A 24,750-nucleotide genomic window follows, 5' to 3' on the forward strand; every position below is an offset into this window, starting at 1 on the left:
GGCTCCCCAGCAATAAATGAGATATGCAAAAAAAATAATGAGTTTAGAACAGTGAGGAAGCGCACGGAGGCCCTTTGAGGGGCTCTCCCCCTTGACAGTGGCTGTTGGATAAGTTGCACTGGGGCAGCCGTCAGGCCCCAAGAGCTCAGCCAAGCGGCTGCACATCCCGGGCTCTGTGACAGCTCAAGGGCAGTGGGTAGGTGTCCTTCTGACAGAGGAGGTATCTGGGCGACTTTGACCCCAATGAACAATAAATGCCTAATCACACTTGGTTTTTATAGTCTTCACTTATCGGTCCTGTCAACCATTTACCCCACGCTCACACCATCAGGGACGTTGGCCGTGGGAATGGGGCCAGACAGAGGGCTGGATGGAGCAGCGAGGGCCAGCGGGGCTCATGGCCACCAGGCCTGGACCTGGCAGGCCCCGCCGGGATTCCCTCCCAGAGTTTGGACATGGATTCTTGCAGAATTGTAGGCTCCCACGTCTAGGATTAGGGGCTTCCAAGGGGAGCTCACAGGTGGTGCTTAGGTTCAAACATGTACCTAAGCCTTTCACTTATAAGATGGGCAGGAGGGGTTCTGGAAGCCTGTGGACCGAGCTGAAATTCGGGACAGGAGGAGGCTGTCACCGCATCGCTCCTGGGAACCCCATCCCCAGCCAACGGATTAGAGTATTGTTACTGTAGAGCGCACAGTATGTGCTAATGTAGTAGTCATTGATGACAAAATATTACTATGATCAATTTATTAAGAAATAGTCACGTTTTCTTGTTACAGGATTCTAACTTCACTAGGACTAGTGTAATATTAAATAGGAAGCATTAATGTTAATGTAGCATTAATTAAGCATTAATTAATGAAGCATTCGTGTTAATGTAGAGGGCACACAATATTATGGACATGAACAGTAAAGTGTAGGTTGTGCTCAGTCTGGCGCTTGCTGACGCCCGATGTTGTCGCTCTTCTAATGTAGACATCATGGAAGGGAAGGCCAGCAAGGGAATTTACCTCAAGGAGGAGAAAGGAGTGACCCTTCTCTACTACGGGAGGTACAGAGCTTCCTGCATCAGCAGCCCGGCGCAGTGTGACCCGGACGGTGAGTGACGCGCCGCCGCCTCTGGGCGCCGGCGGGCGGGGACACCAGCGTGTGGCTGCAGAGTCTTTGCAGACACGGGGCGCTGGGTGCGAGGGGTGGCAGGGGTGGTGGTGCAGGGGTCCAGGATTCTAACCTGAGATATGTCCCGGACCCTGAGGAAGACGGAAGTACTGTCTCGCGGAGACATGAGAGCAAACTATTTAACCTTGTAAAGAAAGAAAGAAAAAGAACCCACTACAGAAATAGACGCGGTGATGTCACATGGGACTTGGCTGGGGCCATGGCCTTTGTGGGAAGTAAATTGGTGGTGTGTCTCCCACCACGTTATTTCTGACTCCGGGATGTTGACGGTGGCCCTGGGCGGGGCCGGCCTGTGACACCCCTGCCCTGGGCAGGTTTCTTTCATCCCCGAGCCTGGGTAGTGGTGGGGGGGATGGTGGGCACGGCAGGGGCTGTGGGCCCATGGCAGGAAGCGTGTCCTAGACAAAGCAGGTGCAGGCAGCGGAGGGGCCGGATGTGTCCTTGCCCCGTTGTCCCGTGGAAAGTGACCTGCTTTCCAGCATCAGAGGTCCCGACCGTGGCTATCTGGGCCACACTTCAGACCTCTCTGAAATGTCGTCCGACATCGGAATCAGCTTCAGGCCTTCAAGTTCTGCTACCCCATGCAGGATGAGAATGTTCTTTTTGGGGGGAAGAAACAAACAGTGTAGCACCAGCCTTTCGGAAAGCGAAGGCCTTTCGGACATCCAACGGCCTCAAGACAATGTTGCGATGAACTTGTCACGCACAATTTTGGGGACGTAGGACTTCAATCCAAGAAAAACAAACAAGTTTAACAGGGCAAAACACATGGTAGTGGTGGTGGTGGTTGAGGGGGAGGGATATGTTTTGGAGTTTGTAGAACCCAGGATTTCGAGAAATGGTTTTGAGGTCCAAAACCACGGCCAGGTTTACAAACCTGGTGTTTGCGCCATCCTGGAGCTCAGACAGCTCTATAAACACATCAGGCTTGTTTGTTTCTCTAAATGAAAAACAGTCCAGGCTCAGCTGTGGCCACTAGGAGAGCCCACGGGGCAGGAGGGCTGGGGGTGGGGGACGGGCCAAGGGGAGCGGCTTCTCTCGGGGGACAGGCCCTCTGCTGCTTTGGCTCTGGTGGGGGGGGGGATCTTAGGTCTTTTGAGAGCTGGACTGCATGGGTCCTGGAATTGTGATGATTGGGGGGTTTTCAGGGACACCAGCCCTCGCAGGGGCCCCCATGAGGGCACCCCAGGGGAGTCAGAGCCCTGGGAAGTTTCACCTGAACTCCAAGACCTCAGCCCTGGGCTCTGGGCTGGCTCCAGCCTGTGGCCGTGTTTGGCTTGGCAGGCGTGGAGCTCCGCAGTGTTGAACTAGCTGCCAACGTGGAAAAAGAGAAAACTTTGATGTAAATATACAGATTTCCAGTTTCTCTTGAGAAAGAAGCCCTTCCCCCCACTTACTCTGGTTGGCAATGGCCTAGCACCCCCTCCCAGTGTCATGGACACACCCCCCCCCCAGTGTCATGGACACACACCCCCCCAGTGTCATGGACACACACCCCCCCAGTGTCATGGACACTGTCCCCCTGGTCGTCAATGCCTCCCCAGCCCTCACCACCATGGTGCTGGTTGAGACACAGCACAGCGAGAGCCTGGGCTCCGGTCCCTGTCCTCGTCCCGACTGCTGTGACCTCAGGCAACCGCGTCACCTGAGTCTGTGTCTGTCAAACGGGTCAGGGATAGTTCTTCCTCTCGAGGCTGCCGTGAGGCCCGAAGGGGCCACTGGGGTCCTGGCAGGTTCAGCCCGTGGCCATGAGAGGTTCCTCGGCCGTGGCCCCACGGGAACATTTGCAGACCTGGGCACCTGTCCTAATGAGAAACCCAGCTTGCCTGCTTGGAGCGCGATACCCCCACCTGTAAGGGGCTAACCGACCATAAGGACCCAACGTTATTGATCGCTGGCTATGTGATGATCACGGGACCAAGGTCATTACTTGAATTAGCTCTTTCATCTGCAAAAAGACTGGGACAAATGAGTGTGGGGTGCCAGCGCTCTCCAGATTAACGCCCCTGCAGGGCACCGAGGGCGTGGGAGGAATTTGGGCGACGCTGGGCAGTGACGGACAGTAAGGGTTATGTGTTTATCTGAACAAACAGAAATGTGACTCCCTCGCCGTGGTTTAGGAGGAGACATCAGGAAGTCACGAGCCTTAAAAGCAGGTGAAGTAAGAAAAAAGAAGAAGGCAGGCAGGCGTCAAGGAATGACGTTGGGCGGGCGCCTGGGGGGCTCAGCGGGTTAAGCCTCTGCCCTCCGCTCAGGTCATGATCTCAGGGTCCTGGGATCGAGCCCCGCATCGGGCTCTCTGCTCAGCGGGGAGCCTGCTTCCTCCTCTCTCTCTGCCTGCCTCTCTGCCTGCTTGTGATCTCTCTCTCTGTCAAAAAAAAAAAAAAAAAAAAAAAAAGAGCGACGTCGGGCATGGCGAGGACGGGGGTGGTCAGGTGTGACGGGTGCGGGGGCCCGAGATGTGGGGTCTTTCCTGATCACCTGTTGCATCCTCCTCCATGCTTGTCTCTGTTTCTCTGGGATTTTGTGGTGGTGACAGTGGGCTCAGGAGTGTAGCCCATTACTTTTATGAGAAAAACTAACATCAAAATGAACAGAGACATTCCCCACTCCCTGTCCGCCCGGTCAACTATTTTTATATTCCTTATTTCTAAACTCTCTTGTGGTCTCAATCCATGACTTGGGCCGATTTTTCTTCAAGGTTGGGGGAGGATGTTCTTAGGAGCAGAGTGGAAGTCCGAGCTTTTCAAAACGGCGTATAGGGCCGGGCAGCTGTGCCCCCCAGCCTGGAAAAGGCTTGCTCTGCATGCTGTGTGTTGAAAGCCCACAGCCCGAGCTCCCTTTGTGAAGCCACCTGGCTTTCTCGCTCATGGCTGGTGTCTTCCTGGCTGGATGGGCGTTAGCGTCTGCGGGCTCTGTTGTGCACTGTGGAGTCCAAGAGACACTGTCCCGTTGTGTCTCTGCTCTGTCTCTCCCTGCGTCCCCGTAAATTGCACATTCTCCTAACCTTTCAAACTCAGATATGCCTGAGGATGGAGATCCCCATCCATCACCCAGGGTCGGTGGTCCTTTCTCTGCCACTATGACCTCCGGCTCTTCTTCTCTCTATGTTTTTGTTCCTCATGGTGTCATCTCTCTCATGTTCTTGGGCTGTTACTTCTCGTCTTCTAATTACAGACCTGGAAAAAAATTAAATAAAAACCCTGAGGAGATAGTATCGAGGTTTCACTATCCTCACGGCCTCTTAGTGCCAAGTTGATTTCAGATGTTGTGAAGGAAGACACTGTACTCTCTCGGCCACGGAGCCAATCACTGTTCACGTCCCACCTTAGGGGAAAGACCTGCTTGTTCATGGACGACCACACGTAGCCATGCTCTTCCTCCTCGGTGGTTCCATGTTTCTTAGAATGAGTAAGAACATCTTATGAGCTCTTCTCTTTGTGTGTTCTGGCATGTGGGAGTCCATAATATGGAGAATGGACAATAGCAGGTCGCTTGGAAATCATACCAGGGAGGCTTGCCAGACAAATGTGATTCTATCACCACAGTCCTGATGTGGGCAGAAAGGCGGGGTGCCGATGCCCAGAGCTCAGCTCACCTGACGCAGACGACCCAGCCAGTGTGGCGACAGGTGGGATGGTATCCACACTAGACAACTGTCCAGGGCAGAATCGCTTCCTTTAACTGGTTTGAGTTGGATGATGCAATTATCTACCTTTCCAGTAATGGTGGAATATTCCTTAAGATCAGTGATTCTTAAGTTTTACTCACTTTGGAACCACTTGTATAATTTTTATCCATATATATGTGTATCTCCGGAACTATTATCGTACTTAGTGTTTATCTTTAAATTTCATCCCCTTGGATGGAATTGGAAAAGAAATGATGTCCCTTCCACAAATGGAAAACTAGTAATGGTTCCCGTGTTACGGACTTCTACTTGGGGGATCAGTACCCGCCGAGGGCTCCACATTTGAGACGCGGCACTTCTTTGCTGAACGGGGATCGCGAGCGTGACTTACACGTGGATGGATTTTCTCCTTACCGCTGTCAGAAGAGCAGACAACTGAGGAGGAAGCAGCCCCTTGTGCTGTAATTCGTGTCATGTCAAGGCGCATCTCTGTGCCTAACTCTCTCAGAGCAGGTGTCCCGGGCCCTAGGTTGTGGAATTACCGACTCTCAAAAATACAGAGGTAGAAAATATCATTGTTACCATCACTACGCTGAATTATGGGGATGGAGATGACATTTTAGCATCTTAGGAGATCAGGGTTTGGGGCCGGAGGTGGCAAGCTTGCTGGTCGACCGTCCCCAGGTGCCTGAAGCTTTGCTCTGGTGATCCAGAAAGCCCACACTCGCCGTCTCACTCTGCTCCCGGCCTGTGCTCTGTGGAAGCACTTGGCGGGTGTTTCCCCTGTCGGAGCCCTGCACGCCTAGATCCTCTCCTGCACGGCGGCCGCGCTGCCGGAAAACCCACTGAGATCCCAGTCGCTGGGGAGCCGCTTGCCAGCCTCTCTTCACGTGGTAAATAAAGGACCCAGGGCCCCAGTTCTGGGAGAACGTGCAATGTGCCCGCCTGGTATGTGTGTCAGACGGCACCCGCCAGCTCAGACTAACGGCCTCCCCGACCCCGCACAGGCTCTTTCTCTTTCTAAAAACCTTTCCAGTTGGAGGGGACGGTGGACGAACAGGCAGTGTAAAATGTCACCCTTCGCCCACGTTGCTGGTGTGATTAGCGAGGGGCCTCGCGGGTCCCGGATCGTGTGTGGGCCACAGTGACCGCAGGGGTCCTCCAAGGGCGCGGGAGAGGGAGGCCGAGAGAGACGCTCGCAGCTGCTTGAGTGAGGAGCGAGGGGCTCGAGCCAAGGGAGGCAGACGCCTCCAGAAGCGGAAAAGGGAAGGAACGCGTCCTCCCCTGGGGCTTCTGGAGGGAGGGCGGCCGTGCCAACACCTTGAGCTTACCCCGTGAGACTCTCGCCTCCGGAACTGGACAAGCGTCCACGCCTGCTGTTAAGAGGCCGTCGGGTGCTGGAGATTCACTGCAGCAGCAGTAGAGACCCGGGCCGCGTCCCCGCCTCTGCTTTCCCTCCGCAGCTCACGGCAGGCAGAGGCCCACGCACGCCGCTCCCCTGTCTCCGCTTCTCTTCCCCTCCCCCACCACACGCTGCCCCAAACCCAGGGTAGCAGGGTAGCGGGGTCCTTCCATGCCCCACGGTCCCTCCCCGGTCGGAGTGCGTCCCTTCCCGCAGATCTCAGTTCCCAAGCGACCTGCTCCACTCCGGGAAGCCGCTCCTGGTCTTCAGGTCAGAGGGCCCTGGGGTCCCTTTTTGACACTGAGTCCAGGGGTCCCTCCGGAGAGCGCCGTGTGACTGTGTTCTGAGTCTGTCTGTCCCCAGGCCTGCACGGCAGTGACGCCGCAGCCCAGCGACCGTGCGGGTCTGTGCGCCCGTCTGTCTGCGGCCCCTCCTTCCCCCATGAACAGCCGCGGGGTGAGGGAAGCAGGCAGGGTGGGTACTGCAGTGCCCTGGACTTGGTGTCCCCTCTGCATTCGTGGGCCGGGGCGTCTCTGTCACAGGTGGTGCTGGAAGCGGGTGTCTGCAGGTGACAGGGCTGGGGGAGGTGAGAAACCGCGGACAGCCCGGTCTGCATATCCTGCCGCAGCCGCGGGACGGGTCTTCTCCGAGCCCTGAGCTAGGCGCTGAGGGGAAGCTCGTGTCCCTGGACGTGAACGCCGTGTCCCACTGCAGAACATTCTGAGCCTGTCCCTCAGGCTCGGGTAACCGTCCTGCGGACTCACTCCCGGCAGGCTGCTCTCCGTCGTGTCATGGTCTCAATGGGCGGTGGCCACCTCCGGCTGGACCCACGTACCTTCGTGAGCAGGAGAGGAGGGAGGGTCGGCAGGCGCTGCTCTGGGACCCTCCCTGAACCCTCGGCCCAATGTGTCAGGAAGGAGCGAAGGAGGCGTGTGGACCTCCTTGTGGGGCCCCTGGGGGGAGAGTGGGGTCAGCTGAGTCATCATAAGCGACAGAAACTCACCTCGATCAGGCTTAAGCAGAAGGGGGGTGTCGACTGGCTCATGCACGAGGGGCTCCGGGTACGACTGTTGGGTCAGCTCTCGCTGTGCAGTGCGAAACCCCGGCTGGGGTCGCGTCTCCCCGTCCCGCAGGCTGGCTGGGCTCAGCGGGCCCTTCTCAGTCCGGGCGTCCCACAGCTGCAGTCCGGGAGCGGCCAGGCCTGGGGTCCCCCGCAGGCTCCCTCCCTCTCGCTCTGGCACCTCTGTGCTCGCGTGTGTGGCCCGGACTTCCGCGCTGGCTGAGAGCTCAAGAGAGAGGGCGGAAGCTGCGAGATGGAGTGCAGCTGGGGCTGGGCCCGAGGTCACTTCGGCTGTCCCCTCTGGGTCGAGTCAGGCCCGGGGCAGGTGGGGAACTTGGCTCTGAGGGTTGGTGGGGGGGGGGGGGGGGGGGTCACATGACCCGGAAGCAGGTCGGATGGGACGTATCGCGGCTGCTTTGGAACAGTCTGTGTCAGGCTGAATGCAGGTGGTCAGACTCTGCAGAACACACACACCCCCTGCTCGGAATCCTCTAGAAGGCACCGGGTGCGAGACTGCTGGTCCAGACCCTGGACCCAGCGGTGACTCTGATGGATGACGCCCGGACATCACTCGGGGTGTGTGGGAGGCGCCACCCAGACTGGAGGACACTGTGGGGGGGGCAGGATGGCTCGGCTCTCCTGGAGCACACAGAGGTGCAGCTTCTGGGCGAGGACACCCGGATGCCACACCAGCCACAAGGCCTACAGATGGCTGCGCCCTCTCTGCTCACAGCTGCTTGGGTCCACTTTGAACCACTGGCGTGCGGGACACCTTGCTGAGTCCCTGGGCCTGGGTAGGGCTGCTCTTCTACCCGGCAAGTCCCCCTGCCCCACCCCTGCCAGCGGCCCTCCCACTCACCACAGAGCAGCAGAGAGGACAGTGTGTTCACCAAGACTTCCTCGCTTGGCCTGGGGCTTTGCTGTGTGTTCTTTTCTTGCCGCAGTTCTCGAGGAGCTTTGCAGTTGAATTCCGGGAGCGTGTGCTCTCCGAAACACAGGCGGTCTCCGGGACAGAGTGGAATGGAGCCGTAATCACCGCAGCCCGTCCGCCCAGCTCCAGTCCTGCCTGCCACCTCGCCTGCTGCGTGGCCTCTCTGTGCCTCGGTTTTCCCACCTGTAAAATGGGGACACCGATCACACCTGCTTCACAGGGTTGTCGGGAAGGTTAAGAATCACGACGAGTGCGAGTGTTCGAGCGGCCTGCCTTGCTCCTGGGAATCTCACACTGAATGCTAGGGATGCTGCCTGTCCTTATCACATGTTCTCCCTTAGTAAGGACCTGAATTCCTTGACTGTTCGATGCATCACACAAAGCTTTCCCCCCCTGGATTGCCAGCTACCCTGTGACGTGGTTACAGTGATTTATTTGCCTTGTGGAATTTTGTAGTTCTGCGCTCCATCACATCTGTCTCTTCTCGCGGCATCTGGATGATGTTTTCCTTTTCTTTTTCTGCATCTTGTTGAGAAAGACCTCTCTTCATTTTATCTTTCTGGATAGACTCAGATTTAGTGCTCACGGGAAGAAAGAAGTGGGGAACCGACTTGTCAGTCATCCTACTCACTTCTTTTCCCGTCTGCTGTTTCTTCGCTGTGTTGATGGCCCGTGAACCTGTGGCCGCCCTCCTGGGGGCTGCTGGCCTTCAAGGCTCCCCGTGAGCTCCTGAGACTCTGGGAAGACGTGAGCAGATGTTTCAGGATAAAGCTATTCCCCAGAAAGGAGCGATTATTGTGCAGGTTACGTGGGCAAAAACGAATGCTCGTTTACAGGCAGTGTCACTGGCCTCGTGTCCACCCTGTTAACCAACGCCAAACTGACTGCCTTCTTTTTCTTTTACTTCCTGGACAGAAAGACGTTTGGCCAAGATGGGATTGAATAAAAGGAATTTCTAAACGCAACAAAATATTTGGAAAAAATTAACTTCCATGAATCCTCCGGGAACTCGTTTCATAACAAAAATTTCACAATGCATGTGTTCGCTTCCTGGGGAAACGGGTTGTTTCTGAGAGCGGGGAGGCTCGGCGGGGAGGCACAGAGGCAGGGTCACGGTTCACGCTGGACTCTGGTCCCAGGGTGCCGGGTGGGCAGGAGCGACTGGGCCCTGTGCCAGCAGCGGGCTCTGGGGAGGGTCCCGGGACCCCTGCCACCTCTGAGCAGCCTTCCCTCGCCAGTCCCATCCTTCAGGGAACTTGCGGGGGGGCTCTCTACTTTCCTCGGAAGCCCTAAGCACACATGTACGAGCTGGGGTTGTACTCTAGCTTCTCAGAGGTCAAGAAAGGTCCAGGCCTCTGCCAATTATTTTGAGGTTCCTCTTATATTAACGAAAAAAAAATGGAGAAACTCCAATCTGGTTTTTTTTTTTTTTTTAAATTTATTTGACAGACAGAGATCACAAGTAGGCAGAGAGGCAGGCAAAAGAGGTGGGGAGGGGGAAGCAGGCTCCCTACTGAGCAGAGAGCCAGATGCAGGGCTCAATCCCAGGACCCTGAGATCATGACCTGAGCTGAAGGCAGAGGTTTTAACCCACTGAGCCACCCAGGCGTCCCAATCTGGGGTTATTAAATTATGCTTTTCTACATGCTTCTCATGAACCAAATTAGGGCTCGGAGCCCACAAAACATGATCCAGTCTGATCGTCACAAGACGACAGTTTGTAACAGACGTGTCAGTCCATAAGGCGTCACAGTAAAGGTGGTTGGTTCTGTGTGATGGTGCTTGTCAGCTGATTCGGGGACTCAGGCTGTGTCCAGGATCTCATTTGAAGATAAGGCCCCAAGTCTGAGTTTGGTGCCATTTGTATAAATAAGGCCCAGGGCGAAGGGCCCTCCACCCCCGTCTTCAACCCCCGAGTCACGGGCTGGTTTTGATCAACTCTGGGCACCATCCTCTCCCGCCTGGGCCAGACGGGGCAGGGTGGGGCCGCTGGGATGATGTCCAGCTCCCACGTGAGGTTCACCCAGGTTGCTAGGGCAGCACTCACCCACGTGCTCTCTCTGTCTGTCTCTCATGCTTGCACACATGCATGCACACGGACTTGATTCAGATGCAAGGAAAGGGTACATTTCACTGCAGTGAGCCCGGCAGGACAGAAGCCGTTCAAGGTCGGGAAGGCGGTGATGGGCAGCCTAACGTGCAGAGGAGCCTCCGGCCAGCTCCGGTCCCTGTGTCCCCTCCCCGAGGAGCCCGGCACCCAGGCCTGCGAGGTGACTGGGGGACAGGGTCTTCGCTGCCTCCTCTGTGACTCTGTTGGAAATGACTCTCCTAAACATCAAAACCCTTAAAAGCGGTCCCCGCCTTTGACTGGAAGTTCCCCACTAGGACCTTATCCTAAAGGATAGAATCTGACACGTACCCGGAGGTTGAGCTTCTGGTTCTGCCTGAAGAGTGAGAAGTTGAAGGAGCCCGAGCCGCCCCGATTTAGAATGTGACGCCATGCAGACACGCGGCACGATGGTGTGCGGGTGTGTTTACGGACCTCGGAGGAAGCTGGTGATGCAAGAAGTGTTTTTAGGTTGTGGTATATAAGCCCGTGTGCGTGGGCTGGTTCCTTTCTTTGTAAAATGCGCTTGCGGGAAAGGTTGTAGCAGGAGTTGCCATAAAGACGCTTCTGGACCAAGAGGAGGAGCGAGCACAGGACGGTGCCAGTTATCGGCATCTGTGAACTCGGCCGTCACTAGGTTTGAGCTTGGGTGGGAGCCCGACGCCGGTCTGGTGACTTGGGACAAACAGGCCTCAGTGTCCTCATCTGCATAGGTGGAATGACAAGGGGGTTGCCATGATGTGGAAGGAGATAATTCACTCAGAACTCTTGGGAAAGTGTCCAGCCCTCGGTGAGCTTTTCATAAACGTGGCCTGTTGTCATCGCCCGTGTCTCCTGAATTGAACACGCGTTGTCTCCAGAAGGGGAAAAACGGCTTTTCACATGGAGAGTAAGGGGCAGAGAGAACCACCTGCATCTGGGGAGGGGTCCCTTCTGCTGTCCGTCAGTCCTGACCCTGTCCCCTTCCCTCCCTCAGGGGTCACGTTTTCTTTCTTCTGGAAGACACAAGGAGAGGCGTCCAGACCGACCCCTTTTGCTTACGGGGGACAGGTCATTTCCGACGGCTTCAGGGTCTGCTCCAGCGGCGGCAAGGGCTCCGTGGAGCTCTACACGCGGGAGAACGCCATGACCTGGGAGGCCACCTTCAGTCCGCCAGGTAAGGGCCCGGCCTGGCCTCGGCCCTCAGGGCTTGCCGGGGGAGACGGACCGGAGAGGGCCGCGTCCTGCAGCCAGGCGCCTGCGCTCCCTCCACCTCCCCGTGCGCCTGCCTCGGGTTGCCTGGCGCGTGGCCTCCACTGCCGTGTCCTAGAGGGAAGGTAGTGTTGGGATGTGCCCCGCGTGGCCCGGGGGCGTGAAATGCAGTAGCGGACAGCAGGTGCTTCGCATGGCGGCCACCGCTTCTAGTTCTCCCTCCCTCCCCCCCCTTCCCTTGCCCTCTCTCTCGCCTGCTCCCCCTCCTTCCCATGCCCCCCACCCCAGTGGTATAGACTTGGCCATATTTAGAATATGCTGTGAACAGTTTTTGGAACAGAGGCTGAAGACCGGGGGAGGACGGGCGGTCTGGAGGGGAGGCCTGGGAGCTGTGGGGAGGGGCGCTCTGGGACACGTGCGGGGCAGCAGGCGGCTGCGTAGACACTGGGGGTGTTGTGGGGCCTTCCTGGCGTTGTCTGGAGATTCCTGTGTTCTCTTTGGTGTGAGACCGGGTTGTGCACTGGAAACGAGTCAGAGGCCCCGGGGCAGGAAGCTGCGAGAGCAGAGGGTCTGACTTGGAAAACGCACTTGGGAGAGACGTATTAGAGTAACGTGGAGGGGGAGCCCGGTCCGGGCCGGGCGCTCGGAGGCAAGCACGGAGCGGGAGGTAAGCCGGCAGCGAGAGGTGGGAAGAATGAAGGCCTCCAGCAGGAAATGATCTCTCTGACCTATTCAAGGACAATTCGTTTTCTGGCCCATTGAAAGAGGCTGTGCGTCCCAGTTGGTTAAGACATGGGCGACGCCAGAGCCGAAGTGGCTGGGTTGAACCCTCCTCTGCAACCTGTCCCCTGTGTGAGCCGGGACCCTTTCTCGTTCTCCCCAAGCCTGGCTCCCCACCTCGGCTCCGCAAGAGCGCCGGGAGAATCCTGCTTATTCACTTTCTCTGGTCCCAGGCCAGAAAGACTCTCGGCCCCTCCCCCCCACAGAATGGCCTGTACCTCGTTCATGGCACTTAGCGTGTTCTACCCAAGTCAGGTTCTTCTGCAAGAGTCCTATCTCCGTGCTCCTTGGGGCTGACACAGTAGGGGGCATCTGGTAGGTCTCCTCAGCATGTCCTAAGGTAAAGTCTACCGAACTCGGTTTTTCCACCCAGGGAAATGGGAAGAATTGTAAACATTTCTGCCTGGAGACACACTCTCTGTTCACTGAAGACATCTGTTATTCTTGCTTTAAACTTAAAGGTGATAAATCATACTTTGGACCCATTTAGGACCCAAGTGCTCTCCAGAGACTCAGGATTAGGAAGCGGCCCAACCCTAGGGAAGGGCCTGAGTAATTGCTGGGTGGTGATGGACTGGTTGACTGATAGAAATTTATCTTTTTATTTTTATTTATTTATTTTAAAGATCTTATTTGTTTATTTGACAGACGGAGATCACAAGTAGGCAGAGAGGCAGGCGGAGAGAGTGGGGGGGAAGCAGGTTCCCTGCGAGCAGGGAGCCCGATGTGGGACTCCATCCTAGGACCCCGGGATCATGACCTGAGCTGAAGGCAGAGTCTTAACCCACTGAGCCACCCAGCTGCCCCAGAACTTTATCTTTTTAAAAAATTATTTTATTTTTCATCATGATAAGTATAGTTTTTAATCTCTACCCACCCAACCCCCAACCCCTTCCCCTCTGGTAACCACTCCTCTGTTCTCTGTAGTTAAGAGTCTGTTTTTTGGTTCATCTCTTTTCGTTTTGTTTCACAAACCCCACGTTGAGTGATATCCTAGAGTATTTGTCTTTCTCTGACTCATTTCCCTTAGCATTAGATGCCCCAGCTCCAGCCCTGTCATTACAAGAGGCAAGATTTCCCGTTTTTTATGGCTGCGGAATATTCTGTCATATGTACCCCCCACGTCTGCTTTCTCCGCTCAGTCCATGGACACGCGAGCTGCTTCTGCGGTTAGGCTGTTGTAGACGATGCTGCCGTCAGCAAGGCTGCATGTAGCCCTTTGAATTCATATCTTTGTATTCTTCGGGTAAATACCCAGTAGTGCAATGGCAGGGTCATAGGGTAGCTCTATTTTCAACTTTCTGAGGAACCTCCGTGCTGTTTTCCAGAGTCGCTGCACCAGCTTGCATTCCCACCAGCAGTGTAGGAGGTTCCCCTTCCTTGGCGTCCTCGCCAACACTTTTTGTTCCCTGTGTTGCTGATTTTAGCCATTCTGACTGGTGTGAGGTGGGATCTCATTGTGGTTCTGATTTGCATTCCCCGATGACGAGCGATGTTGCACATCTTCTCACGTGTCTGTTGGCCATCTGGATGTCTTCTCTGGAGAAGTGACGGTTCATATCTTCTGTCCATTTTTTTTCTTCTGTCCAGTTTTTAAAAATTGGATTATTTATTTTGGTTGTTGAGTTGTATGAGTTCTTTATATACTTTGGGTACTAACCCTTTATCGGATATGTTGTTTCCAATTATCATCTCCCATTCCATACACTGCCTTTTGGTTTTGTTAGAGGTCTCCTTTGCTGTGCAGAAGCTTTTATTTTGGTGATGTTCCAGTAGCTAATTGCTGGGTGATTTAAGGTGATGCCTGGCTCACAGTGACACACACCCTTTGAAGGGCTGCCCTGCTCCTTCCAGAAGCAAGCCCATGAGATGCCTAACACAGCACTTGCCAAACAAAGTGAGGCCCTTTGTGGGGCAAGCTGCCGTCAGAGTCTAAGGAACATTCTTCTTATTGGCGACTGTGGTTCTCGTGCCAAGGAGAGTGAGCCGGGGGAGGGTGGTCCTACCGTGGTCCCACTATGTTGGTTGATATCACACGTCCTATGTCAGAGCAGAGGACCACACCAACTGCTGTGGGCTGAATCAGGCCCACAGATAAGTTTTATTGTCAGATAAGTTTTATTGACCTGCTCTGTGATGGCCTAGGCAGGACCAAAAAAAATTTTGAACAAGTTATGACCGTTAGCTATTATTTCATTTTAATTTAGAATAACAAAGGATCTAATTTAAAATAGCAAAAGGTTTCTTTGGACTGCTTCTGGAGTTTTGGGGATGGGGGTAATTTCTTCCCTCTGCTTCTTTCTGAGGAAAAGTCAGATGTACATTCTGACCCATGTGAGGACTCACCACGGTCAAGAGTGACTAATCATCTCAAGAGGCAGGTGCTTAACAACTAGGAGACACACGCATGAGGAGCTCTTTCCACATCAGCAGAACAGTGATCTTTGCTCTTTCTAGGTCCCTACTGGACTCATGTCCTGTTTACATGGAAATCCAAGGAGGGTTTGAAAGTCTACGTCAACGGGACCTTGAGCACCTCTGACCCAAGTGGCAAAGTGTCGCACGCCTACGGGGAGCCCAGCGTCAACCTCGTGATAGGGTCTGAGCAGGACCAGACCAAGCGTTATGAGGACGGAGCTTTTGATGAGTTCATCATCTGGGAACGGGCCCTGACCCCGGACGAGATCTCCATGTACTTCACAGCCGCCATTGGTGAGTGGGCATGTGGGGGAAGGCTCGGGCCAGCTCTGCCCATCTCTGGGAGGACAAGGCTCCTTCTGTCCAACTCCTTTCCCAGCATGTCTCGCTCCTCCCTCTCCTGAGGGGGCCGTCTGCGCTGCGGGCGGTGAGGCATCCTGATGAACCTCAGAAATCCAGCCGCTTCTCCAAAACACCTGTTCCCTAAGATGGAGGAACTGGCAACTTAGAGGAGAGACCCCGAGAGGAGTATCCTGCGGGTCATCAGGGGGTTTCGAGGTGTAGGTGGTGGGTGCTAACGGACAGCTTTGGGAGCAGACATTCCAGGCCCATTAGTGCATTCGATCAACAAAGGTTCGTCTGGTGCTTCCTGCGTGCCAGACCCTGAGGGGGTTCCGGGAGCCCCGAGGATGCCTCTTCTTGCTCGGTACAGAGTGGTTGTTCAGAGACAGGACCCACAGGACAGGGAGCCTGGGTTCAAATCTTCCCTCAGCCTCGGTGAGCCGTGGGACTTGGGGGTCACCTCTGTTGAGGTAAAATTCAGGGAACAGAAACGCAACCATCTGAAGGGATAGAGTCCCCTGGTACCTACTGTGCTCACCACATTGGGCAGCTGTCCTTTCTGGTTTTAAAATCATCTCTTCACCTGGAAAGGAAGTCCAGTGCCCACCACCTCTTGCTCCCTGTGTCCTCCCCCCAGCCCGTGGCCGCCGCTGATCCTTCTTCTGGGTCTTCCACATACACGGAATGGTAGCAAGTGGCTTTTTGTGTCTTAACCATTCCAAATCACATCATTCTCCTTTGTAACTGGGAGGAAGCTGCGGGGTGGAGGCTCCGCGGATAGACAGTGACCGGGGTAAGGCATCAGCACGGTGCCTGCCCGTGGCAGGTTTTCCCAACACTTTCACTGTTTTAAGATTAATACTTCCTTACCCTTCATTCGTTTTCATTCTGCCAACAGCTGAACACCCTGATTCTTTATTTTAACATAAAATAATCTGCCAAAAAATGACAGTCGCTTGTAAACATCCGTTGGTTGGCCATTGCGCTGACAGCAGGGATAGGTCAGGACCAGGAGGTGGAAAGCCAGCCTCCCCTCGGGGTCCGACAGTGAACCCCTCAGCTGTTAGGACCCTGTGATTACATGACAGAAAGCACAACTAAAGTGATTTACAGCAAGAAGGGAATTAAACAGCCTCACACAGTGGAAACAATACAACATCTGCTTCAGGACCAGTTTGCTCTAGGTGCTCACATGTGTCACTAAGAGTGTTTGTGTTTGACGTGGCTCCTTCTTGTGCTGACAGCAGGGCTGCCGTTCCCTCTGCGTTCCCTCCCCATCCTCAGCAGAAGGCGAGAGCTTCTCTTTTTTGCCATCTCCTGCAGCAGGGCTGCCCAGGACCCTCATTTGGCCAGAATAATCCCTGTGTTTCCCTGGGGGCCAAGCCCTGTGCCCGGGGCCTGCAGAGTACGCTGATGGCCTGAAGCCTGGGTCATCGTCCGCCTCTGGCAGAGGTGGTCATGACAGTGGGGCCAGCTGCATCTGCAACTCAGAGGCGAGGGGACCCCCCAGCGACTGGGGCTGCGGCTCTTGGGAGCCAGGCACAGCTGCTGTGCGTGCAGGACGTCTCTGTCCACCCCTGTCTTTGAGACGCCCATTTTTCACTGAGAAGGTAGAATTCATTTCTTATACATGAGTGACATAAAGACAAAATACAGGTCCTGTACAATACAAGAGATATTAATCTCCTGCATTTCATAGCCTAAGATTCAGAGATTTGTCCCTTTGAGACTAAGACGCTGTCTGTATTTGTGTTACTGAAAGCCTCCAACAAACCCTGGTTTCCTGATACTTCAACGCTTTATTAACCCTGGAAAGAGGTGTCGCTGTTCCTGGCTCCTGCAGCTGTCTCAGCAAACTCGTGTCCCTAGGACATCCCAGGGCTCGGATGGGCAGCACCAGCCCCACACAGCACAGCGTTTCAGGCCACGTTCCTGTCTGTGCCCTGCGAAGGTGGTGTAGGAGTTTGGGGGCAATTCAGGAGAGGTGTTGCCTTAACCCTTACGTGTCCCAGGAGCACGTGGATGCATCTTTGTGGAACCAGAACTAGACTCATCACACCCCATGTTGCTTGGGCACTTGGTTCTGAAGACTGGGCCTGTGACATAAATCACATATAGAGAAAATGACCAGAAGTCTCTCGGGTGGCCCCATCCAGCCGTCCGTCAGAGCCAGGTTTAACATAGCTGTAATAATTTACGATTAATTAACCAAATAGAGGAAAAAAAACTGGAATCCTCGGGGTCGAAGGGGCTCGAGAGAACAGTCCCCCCCCCCCCCCATCTCGCTCCATCTGTCTGGGAGGGGAGGCTTGACCGGACGGATTGTTTGTCCTCGCCCGAGACTAACGGGCCTCTGTGTTCCAACCCCAGCTGGTCCCGATGCGGTGAGGGCAATTTCTTCTGGTTCTCTATTTATTTGAAATCGGTAAATGCTTGTATAAAATCATCGCTTTATATGATGACTTGCATGAAGGGTGTTCAAAAGCAATTTGAAACGTAAATAGGAAAGTAATGTGACCTGGGAAAATCCATACCATCTGCCCATTAAGCTGATTTATTAGCCGTTCATCTTTCCAGCAGCTTTCCTACTCAAAACATTCTCAGGCTGTCTTGGATGTGTCTGAAGCTGGAGAGTCCTGAGTAAAGACAGGCCTTCCTTAGGGCGAAAGACGGACCGTGTTTCAGTCCCTAATCAAGCGTTACTGATTCTTTCCAGGAAAGCATGCTTTGTCGTCTTCGACACCACCAAGCGTCTTCGTGACCTCCCCAGCCAACGCCGTGGTAAGCACACGCATTGATCTCCATCTGCTGTCCTGTTGAAGCCCTTCTGCTTAGCCTGTGTGCCAGGACTGAATTCCACGGGACAGTCTGGCTCTCTCTTCTTGGCAGTATAGTGTCTGGGAAGAAATCAGCCCTGGAGGGGAAGCTAGCTTTGGCACTAACTCCGGATGCTCAGGCTGACTGAAGGGAAAGCCCTTTGCTTCTTGTGGTCTGTGGCCTCAGGGGCCAAAAGGAAGTCAACCAGACTTCCCAGGGACACAAACACTGAGACCGTCTCCGGGGCCGGCGGCACAGTGAGCGGCGAGAAGGGGGGACCTGTGCCGAGGCTCGTTTTCTCTTCGTGCCCCTTCTCCCGACGTTTGAGGGAAGACCAGTCACTACAGGAACGTTCCCCTCTGGAATGAGTACCTCTAATCCCCCCACTTTCCCTTCCTTGGGAATTCTAAGGGAACGGGAGGGCACAGACTCTCGTACCTTTGGTGCAGGTTGAAACACCGGTTCCACGAGTATTTCTGGGTGAGCTTCCCTACGCTTGGTTTCATCTCAAATGGGTGCATGTTTCTTGAAGTTGCCGAGAGGGTGAAAGCTCAGTCTGTGGCAGGCAGTCAGAAGTGCCTCCTGGTACACCGTCGGTGCAGCCGCCGTCATCATGGGGCTGTAGGAGGGCACAGCGGACTTCCGTGGGACTCCTCGGCTTTCGTCCCGAGCGGGAGTCAGGCCTGTCCTTTCTTTCAGGTGCCCACCAACGCTTACCATCCCGTCATAACCAACTTGACAGAGGCGAGGAAAACCTTCCAGAGTCCAGGAGCCATCCTGAGCTACCTGCGGAACGTGTCCCTCAAATTACCCAATAAGCCTCTCTCGCAGGAAATGGCTCTGAACCTCACCCAGGTAAAGCGACTTGATTTCTGTGCCTGGCCGGTCGGGGGTGGCGAAGCGCCAGATCCTGACCCACACAGGCGTGTTTTGTTCAATCTGCACAGAGTTGTAGGAAGTCAGGGACTCGTACGTGACAGTCAGGGTTCCAGACTTGTCATGCACCACTGGGTCGCGTGGCCTGTCCCGCCAGCTCCGTCCAGCCGCTGGGGCCTCCTTCAGCTCTGCCCCGGCTCCCTGTGGCTCCTGTCTCCGCACCCGCCCGGCCGCCCGCCCTCGGGGCACGCAGCTCCAGTTCCAGCCCCCCTGCCTCCCTTGGCGACAGGTGAAGGGTGGGACTGGGTCTTGGCAGGTGTAGCCGCAGGAAACTAGACCACATCTGCATGCACTGTGACCCACAGTGCTGTGACTTACAGGTCAGTGGGAATGGCCAAGGTCACCTAAAACACTTAGTGAACGTGCCATTGATGGCATGGAATCTAGGTGCTGCCGCTTCGCGCCCTCCTCTAAACACCCTCCAGGTCGAGGTAGAGGGTCCCTGGCGGGTAGAGGGGCAGCACCGGGGTTCTGGGCCGAGGTGGAGGGGGTAGTCCCGTCTGAGCGGGTTCCTCCCGGAAAGAGCAGCTGACAGGTCCGAGCAGGGTGCAGAGGACTGGCTGAGGGCTGAACGTCCCTCAGTGGTTCCTTGCCCTGGGTCCTCGGTCTCTGCCCTGCTGCAATGTGGGGGAGACAGCAGGACACTCAGCTCGGGGGATCCGCGTGCATTCGTGTGTTTCGTGTGTGCTGATGACAGTGGTGTTAGGTGGGCGCTCTGGGAGCCCTGCCAGCAGAAGGCAGACCCGAGGAGCGTGTGAGAAGATGTCCTGGGTGCCCAGGCACCCCGAAGCGGAAGGAGGAGCCCGCTCGCCTTCCTGCCCCCCGTGGGGGTGGAGAGAGAGGCGGCTTCTCGGGTGTCTCCATCCATCTCCGATTCGATGAGAAATAATATCCAGTTTTCCATGTCCTGGCTTCCCACCACTAGCAGCTGGACAGGAAAATGGCGAGAAGTCATTTCCTGTGCTGGGTGATACGGGGCCCATTAGCCACATCTGGCTGGGGAGTCTGTGAACTGTGGTGAATTCAAAGTCAGATATGAGACGTGAAATCCAGGCTCTAAAGATTTTTTTTTTTTAAGACTATATTTATTTGACAGACAGAGATGCAAGTAGGCAGAGAGGCAGGCAGAGAGAGAGGAGGAAGCAGGCTCCCCACCAAGCAAAGAGCCCGATGTGGGGCTTGATCCCAAGACCCTGAGATCATGACCTGAGCCGAAGGCAGAGGCTTTAACCCACTGAGCCACCCAGGCGCCCCTGAAATCCAGGCTCTAAATGGGACATATACACCGGATTCCTAACACTTAGGAGAAAGAGAAGAACATAAAATATTGAATTGACAATTTTGGTCTTGGCAATTCAGAAATATGGGGCTAAGAAAGACGTAGAATTAGTTTGAAATATATAATTAGTAGAAACATAATTAGTTTCATCTGTTTACTCTTTACTTTAAAAAATATGGCTACTAGAGGCATCCCGGGTGGCTCAGTCGGTTAGGCCCCAAGTCTCAGTTTGGGCTCAGGTCATATCAGGGTTCTGAGATCAGGATTCACCCCGCCCAGCAGGTGCATACACGCATGCAAACAAATCATGTGGCTACTAGAAAATTTAAAAGTGGAAATGTGGCCGGCATTCTATTTTTATCCCACCAGACTGCTCTGCCGGAGTAGGAATCGGCAATTTATAGCCCTTAGGCCGGATCTGGTGTGTGGATTGTTTTTGTAATAAAGTTTTATTGGAACATGCTCATTTAGTGACAGTGGCCTGTGGCGGCATTTGCACTACAATGGCCGAGTTGAGTGTGACAGAGCTGTATGGCCTTCAAGCCTCAATACTTTACTAGATGATCTTTTTTTTTTCTTTTTTCTTTTTTTGACGTGCTGACTCTTCTCCTAGATTATAAACTCTGCCCACTAGACCTCAAGCCCAATATTTTGTTCGTCTTTTGTTCATAAGGTCTTGCTCTTCAGGGTCTTAATCAGCATCTATCAGATAAAGGCAATGAAAGAGGAGTTTTGAGGATGAATTCTCCAGATATTTGGTGCCTTAAAGTGTGAGGAAGAATGTGATTTATTCTGGAGATGGCAGTTTGGTGGAGATATGGGAGACTTCGATCATGATCTAAGGTTTTGGTTTTTCTTTTAAGATTTTATTTATTTATTCATAAGAGACAGAGAGAAAGAGAGAGAGAGAAGTAGAGAGGCAAAGAGAGGGGGGAAGCAGGCTCCCTGTTGAGCAGAGAGCCTAGTGCGGAGCTCGATCCCAGGACCCTGAGATCATGACCTGAGCCGAAGGCAGAGGCTTAACCCACTGAGCCATCCAGGTGCCCTCGTCAGACTTAAAGTTTAATTCTGTGTCTGTAGTAGGAGACAAACAGTTAAAAGGCAACATGAGGGATATGGACTGGACTAGGCGTCAGGCAATAGAGAGTGGTGAGGACTGGGGTGCAGGGAGGAACACATATCTGACCAAGGGGGCCGCTCCCGCTTCACTTTGGCCAACAGTGGCTGTGTGGGACTGTGGGCCGGGGTGGCCTGAGCTTCTGCTCTTCCCCAAGGAAGCCGGAAGTGCACATATATTCATTTAAATCTCCCCACTTGAACATGGTAAAAGCTGATTTACTTCCTTTAGGACAGCGGTGAGCCAAACCGAACATAATGTTAAGCTGATCCGACCAAGGGTCTCCGAGTAACTTCTTTATGGAGAGGTGGTTTCCTGGGAGCTCATTCACTGGTTCACTCAACAGGCAGCCCCGAGGGCCGCTTCTCTCTCTCGGCCCCGTGCTTCGGGGTTTCTCCATGACTAAGCTGTGTTCGTTCTGACATCTGCCTGCTTATCACTGACGAGCGGCTCGTCACAGGGAGTGAACAAGGTGACAGCTCTGAAGGACTTTGTAAAACATGACCTCTTGTGCTGATGGGGGCTGTTTGTTTTTATGACCGTATGTAAAACCCAGCCGGTGCTTGATAAGTCATGGAGAAATCAAAGGTCTTGACATTTTGAGCATTAATGATGCGTGCTGAGCGATGTCATTTTGTCTGCCTTTAGGTTTTCTTAAAGACCATGGGAGAGGTTCTTCAACTGCCCAGTTGGGTCGATGTGTCAGAGGTAAGGAAAAAAAAAAAAAGAACATTTTTGGTTGTCAAAATGTATGCACTTTGCCAACCGCTGTGTCTTCCTAGAAGTGGTGTAGATATGGCCCAATTCACATTTCTGAGAGAAATGATGCACCTTCCGGTCTTGCCATCTGGGTCATTAGAGCTCATTTTGACCAGATCTGCAACTGAGTTCAAGGGCCGTGCCTTCTATGGGGCTCAGGAAGTGTGCGGGTGTCGCTAATGTGTTATTCTTCCTGACTCTGAGCTGGGAATTAGCTGCCTGTCTTCATGAGGAGTGTATACTAGGTTGACCTCTATTTATCATTTATTATTTTTCAAATGATTTTATTTATTTATTTGACAGAGATCACAAGGAGGCAGAGAGGCAGGCAGAGAGAGAGGAGGAAGCAGGCTCCCCGCTGAGCAGAGAGCCCGATGCGGGGCTCGATCCCAGGACCCTGAGATCATGACCTGAGCCAAAGGCAGAGGCTTAACCCCCTGAGCCACCCGCGCCCCTATTTATCATTTTAATAAAATATTTTTCACGGTCACATTGTTCTTGAGTGGTAAGAGAAAAACACGTTTTATGTCTAAAGATCCCTAGATGTAGATTAAGTGAAAAAAAAAATGGAACATGTGATATGTTTCATGATCATAAACATAAAAACCAAAAAAAACCCTTTTCATTTCCCCTGAACTACAAATAATTAGAAAGGAGAATGGAATATACTTTTTTCTTTTTAAAACTAACTGCACTGGGATGCCTGGGTGGCTCAGTTGGTTAAGCAGCTGCCTTCAGCTCAGGTCACAATCCCAGCGTCCTGGGATCGAGTCCCACATCGGGCTCCTGGCTCAGCGGGGAGCCTGCTTCTCCCTCTGCCTCTGTCTGCCATTCTGTCTGCCTGTGCTCGCGCTCTCTCTCTCTGATAATAAAAAAAAAATTAAAAAATAAAAGTAACTGCATTGACTTTACCATTTAACAAATGAAACAAGTTTACGTGTTGTGAAGGCAGGAACTGCCGATGACAAAAACTTTTAAAAAGAGCCGTCACCCGAAGCCCTAAGGCGGGCTGTGACCGTGAGCCCTCTCGTGAACGTTCCATCCCACACACCGCTGCCGGATTTAATTCGGCCGTCTTTAGCTACGTGCAGGAAGGTTTCCCGCAACAGGAGGCACATCAGGCGGCCCAGGCGAGGTTGTGCTGCAGCGACAGAGAGACCCCGCATTTCAGTGGTGAAGCAGTTGAAACTTCTTTTACTCCTGCAAAGTCCCAAGTGGGTCCGAGGAGCCCTTCCACAGTCCGTGACTTTGGGGTCCTGGCTCTGTTCGTTTTCTGATGATGTGGTCTCACCGGGCGTCCAAGGCTGCCCGGCGGCTGGAGGACTCAGAGCTGCCTTGTTCAGCAGCCTCGCAGCCACATTGGTGTGGGATTGAAGCGCTCGTTCCCCTGAACCCCTATGATGTTTAAACAGTATTTGGCAGTTCGAGGCAGAAATGCCGTTCATGAGACTGCAGTAGGTTTTGTCTCTGGACTTTTTATTTGAACAGTTTCAAAAGGAACAGGATGGAATGAACACGGGCGAAAGGCAGAGGAAAAGAGGGGACCTGCCTTTAAGACTGATTCAGTCTTACCCAGAAACAAATTCTTTTTTAAAAAGGCACAACCCTCCACAGTCCACACCTTCTTGGGGGGGGGGGAGTCTGTGTACAGGGCCAGGAGCCCTGGAAAATGGCCAGTGGAGGGCCTGGGCAGACCCATTTCATCAGCGTCATTTTAAAGTGACTTTCTCTGAATGCTGTGTCACAAGATATGAATAATCATGAAGCTCTTCAGACTCAGGCGGTCTGTAACGTGCCTTCGAGAGAAAGGATGAATCAGCTACCGCCCAGCAGAAGTGCACACCCGAGACACAGATTTCCATGTGTTTGACTGTGCTCGGCTGATTGAAATCAGGCCACAGGCCTCAGAGAAAATGTCTAAAATTGGCCTCAATGTTCTCTTCCCAGCAGCTCATTAGATTCTCATGGAGTGTGCGTCTGTGAGAGAATTGTAAGGATCCTTAGCAAACAGACGCCTTCCAGAAAGGCGGGAAGGAGGGAGGGGCCCGGCGGCAGAGAGGCACAGCCACCGTGCCCCCGAGGGCCCGAGAGGCCCTGTCCCCCCGTAGCGGTGTGTCTGGTGATGGGGGCGGAGCTCAGTCTGAGCAGTCCGCAGAGATGCGGGGTGACCGGGAGGGACCCCCACCTTCTTGGGGCAGCGTCCACTGGGATCCTGTCCGCGTTGGGGACTCAGAATGAGTGAAGAGGGCGCTTGGAGGGAAGGGGTGCACCAGGCAGGTCAGATGGGATTTGGGGTTCTGACAGCTCCAAAGCATCCCTCCCCTGCATGGACGCTGGGATGAAGCTTCCGGTGTCCTTGTCCTGGAGGGAACTTGGGGACAATCAGCCCCCTCCTCCTGAAACAGAAGGGGTTAGGGCAGGCCGGTCAGAGATTACAGAGGTGAGTTCTGAGTGCAGCTGGGCCCAGGTCTCTGTCAGCTGTCTAAGCATGGAAGACACGCAGCCAGCAACCTGGGTGACCGGGGATGTCTGTGTGCTGTGAGCTCAGCCGCGTGGACCTCGCCCGTGAGAGGTGTGGTGCGGGGCTGTCCCCTGCTCCTTCCTGTCTGCTCTTAGAGAGCACGGGCCTGGCTCACCGTGGCCTCCACAGGCGCAGTGGGCTCTCGCTGTGGCTGGGTGCCGGGGTTGGGGGGCAGTGCAGAGCCCGGCAGCATGTTGGGCGGGTGGGCCCCGGGTGGCCCTCAGGGTGCTTGTGGTGCCGGTTCCACTGTCTCAGTGCCCTCATGTGGCGTTGTGTTCAG

At 54.2% G+C, this 24,750-nt stretch overlaps 1 protein-coding gene across 3 annotated transcripts in view; it reads left to right on the forward strand.

Annotated features, from left to right (window-relative positions):
* Positions 1 to 24,750, forward strand: part of ADGRD1 (adhesion G protein-coupled receptor D1) — a 121,730-nt gene that overhangs the window by 13,450 nt on the left and 83,530 nt on the right. For all 3 annotated transcript variants that reach the window (XM_013048804.2, XM_004778199.3, XM_013048806.2), the window contains 6 exons: positions 976 to 1,098; positions 11,287 to 11,466; positions 14,739 to 14,993; positions 17,758 to 17,822; positions 18,558 to 18,713; positions 21,839 to 21,898. In XM_013048804.2, coding sequence (XP_012904258.2) covers positions 976 to 1,098; positions 11,287 to 11,466; positions 14,739 to 14,993; positions 17,758 to 17,822; positions 18,558 to 18,713; positions 21,839 to 21,898 — 839 coding nt within the window. The remainder of the gene's footprint in view (positions 1 to 975; positions 1,099 to 11,286; positions 11,467 to 14,738; positions 14,994 to 17,757; positions 17,823 to 18,557; positions 18,714 to 21,838; positions 21,899 to 24,750) is intronic.

This window comes from Mustela putorius, unplaced genomic scaffold (assembly GCF_011764305.1).
Source record: "Mustela putorius furo isolate JIRA1106 unplaced genomic scaffold, ASM1176430v1.1 tig00001433_pilon_pilon_pilon, whole genome shotgun sequence".
In the NCBI taxonomy this organism is placed as follows: Eukaryota; Metazoa; Chordata; class Mammalia; order Carnivora; family Mustelidae; genus Mustela; species Mustela putorius.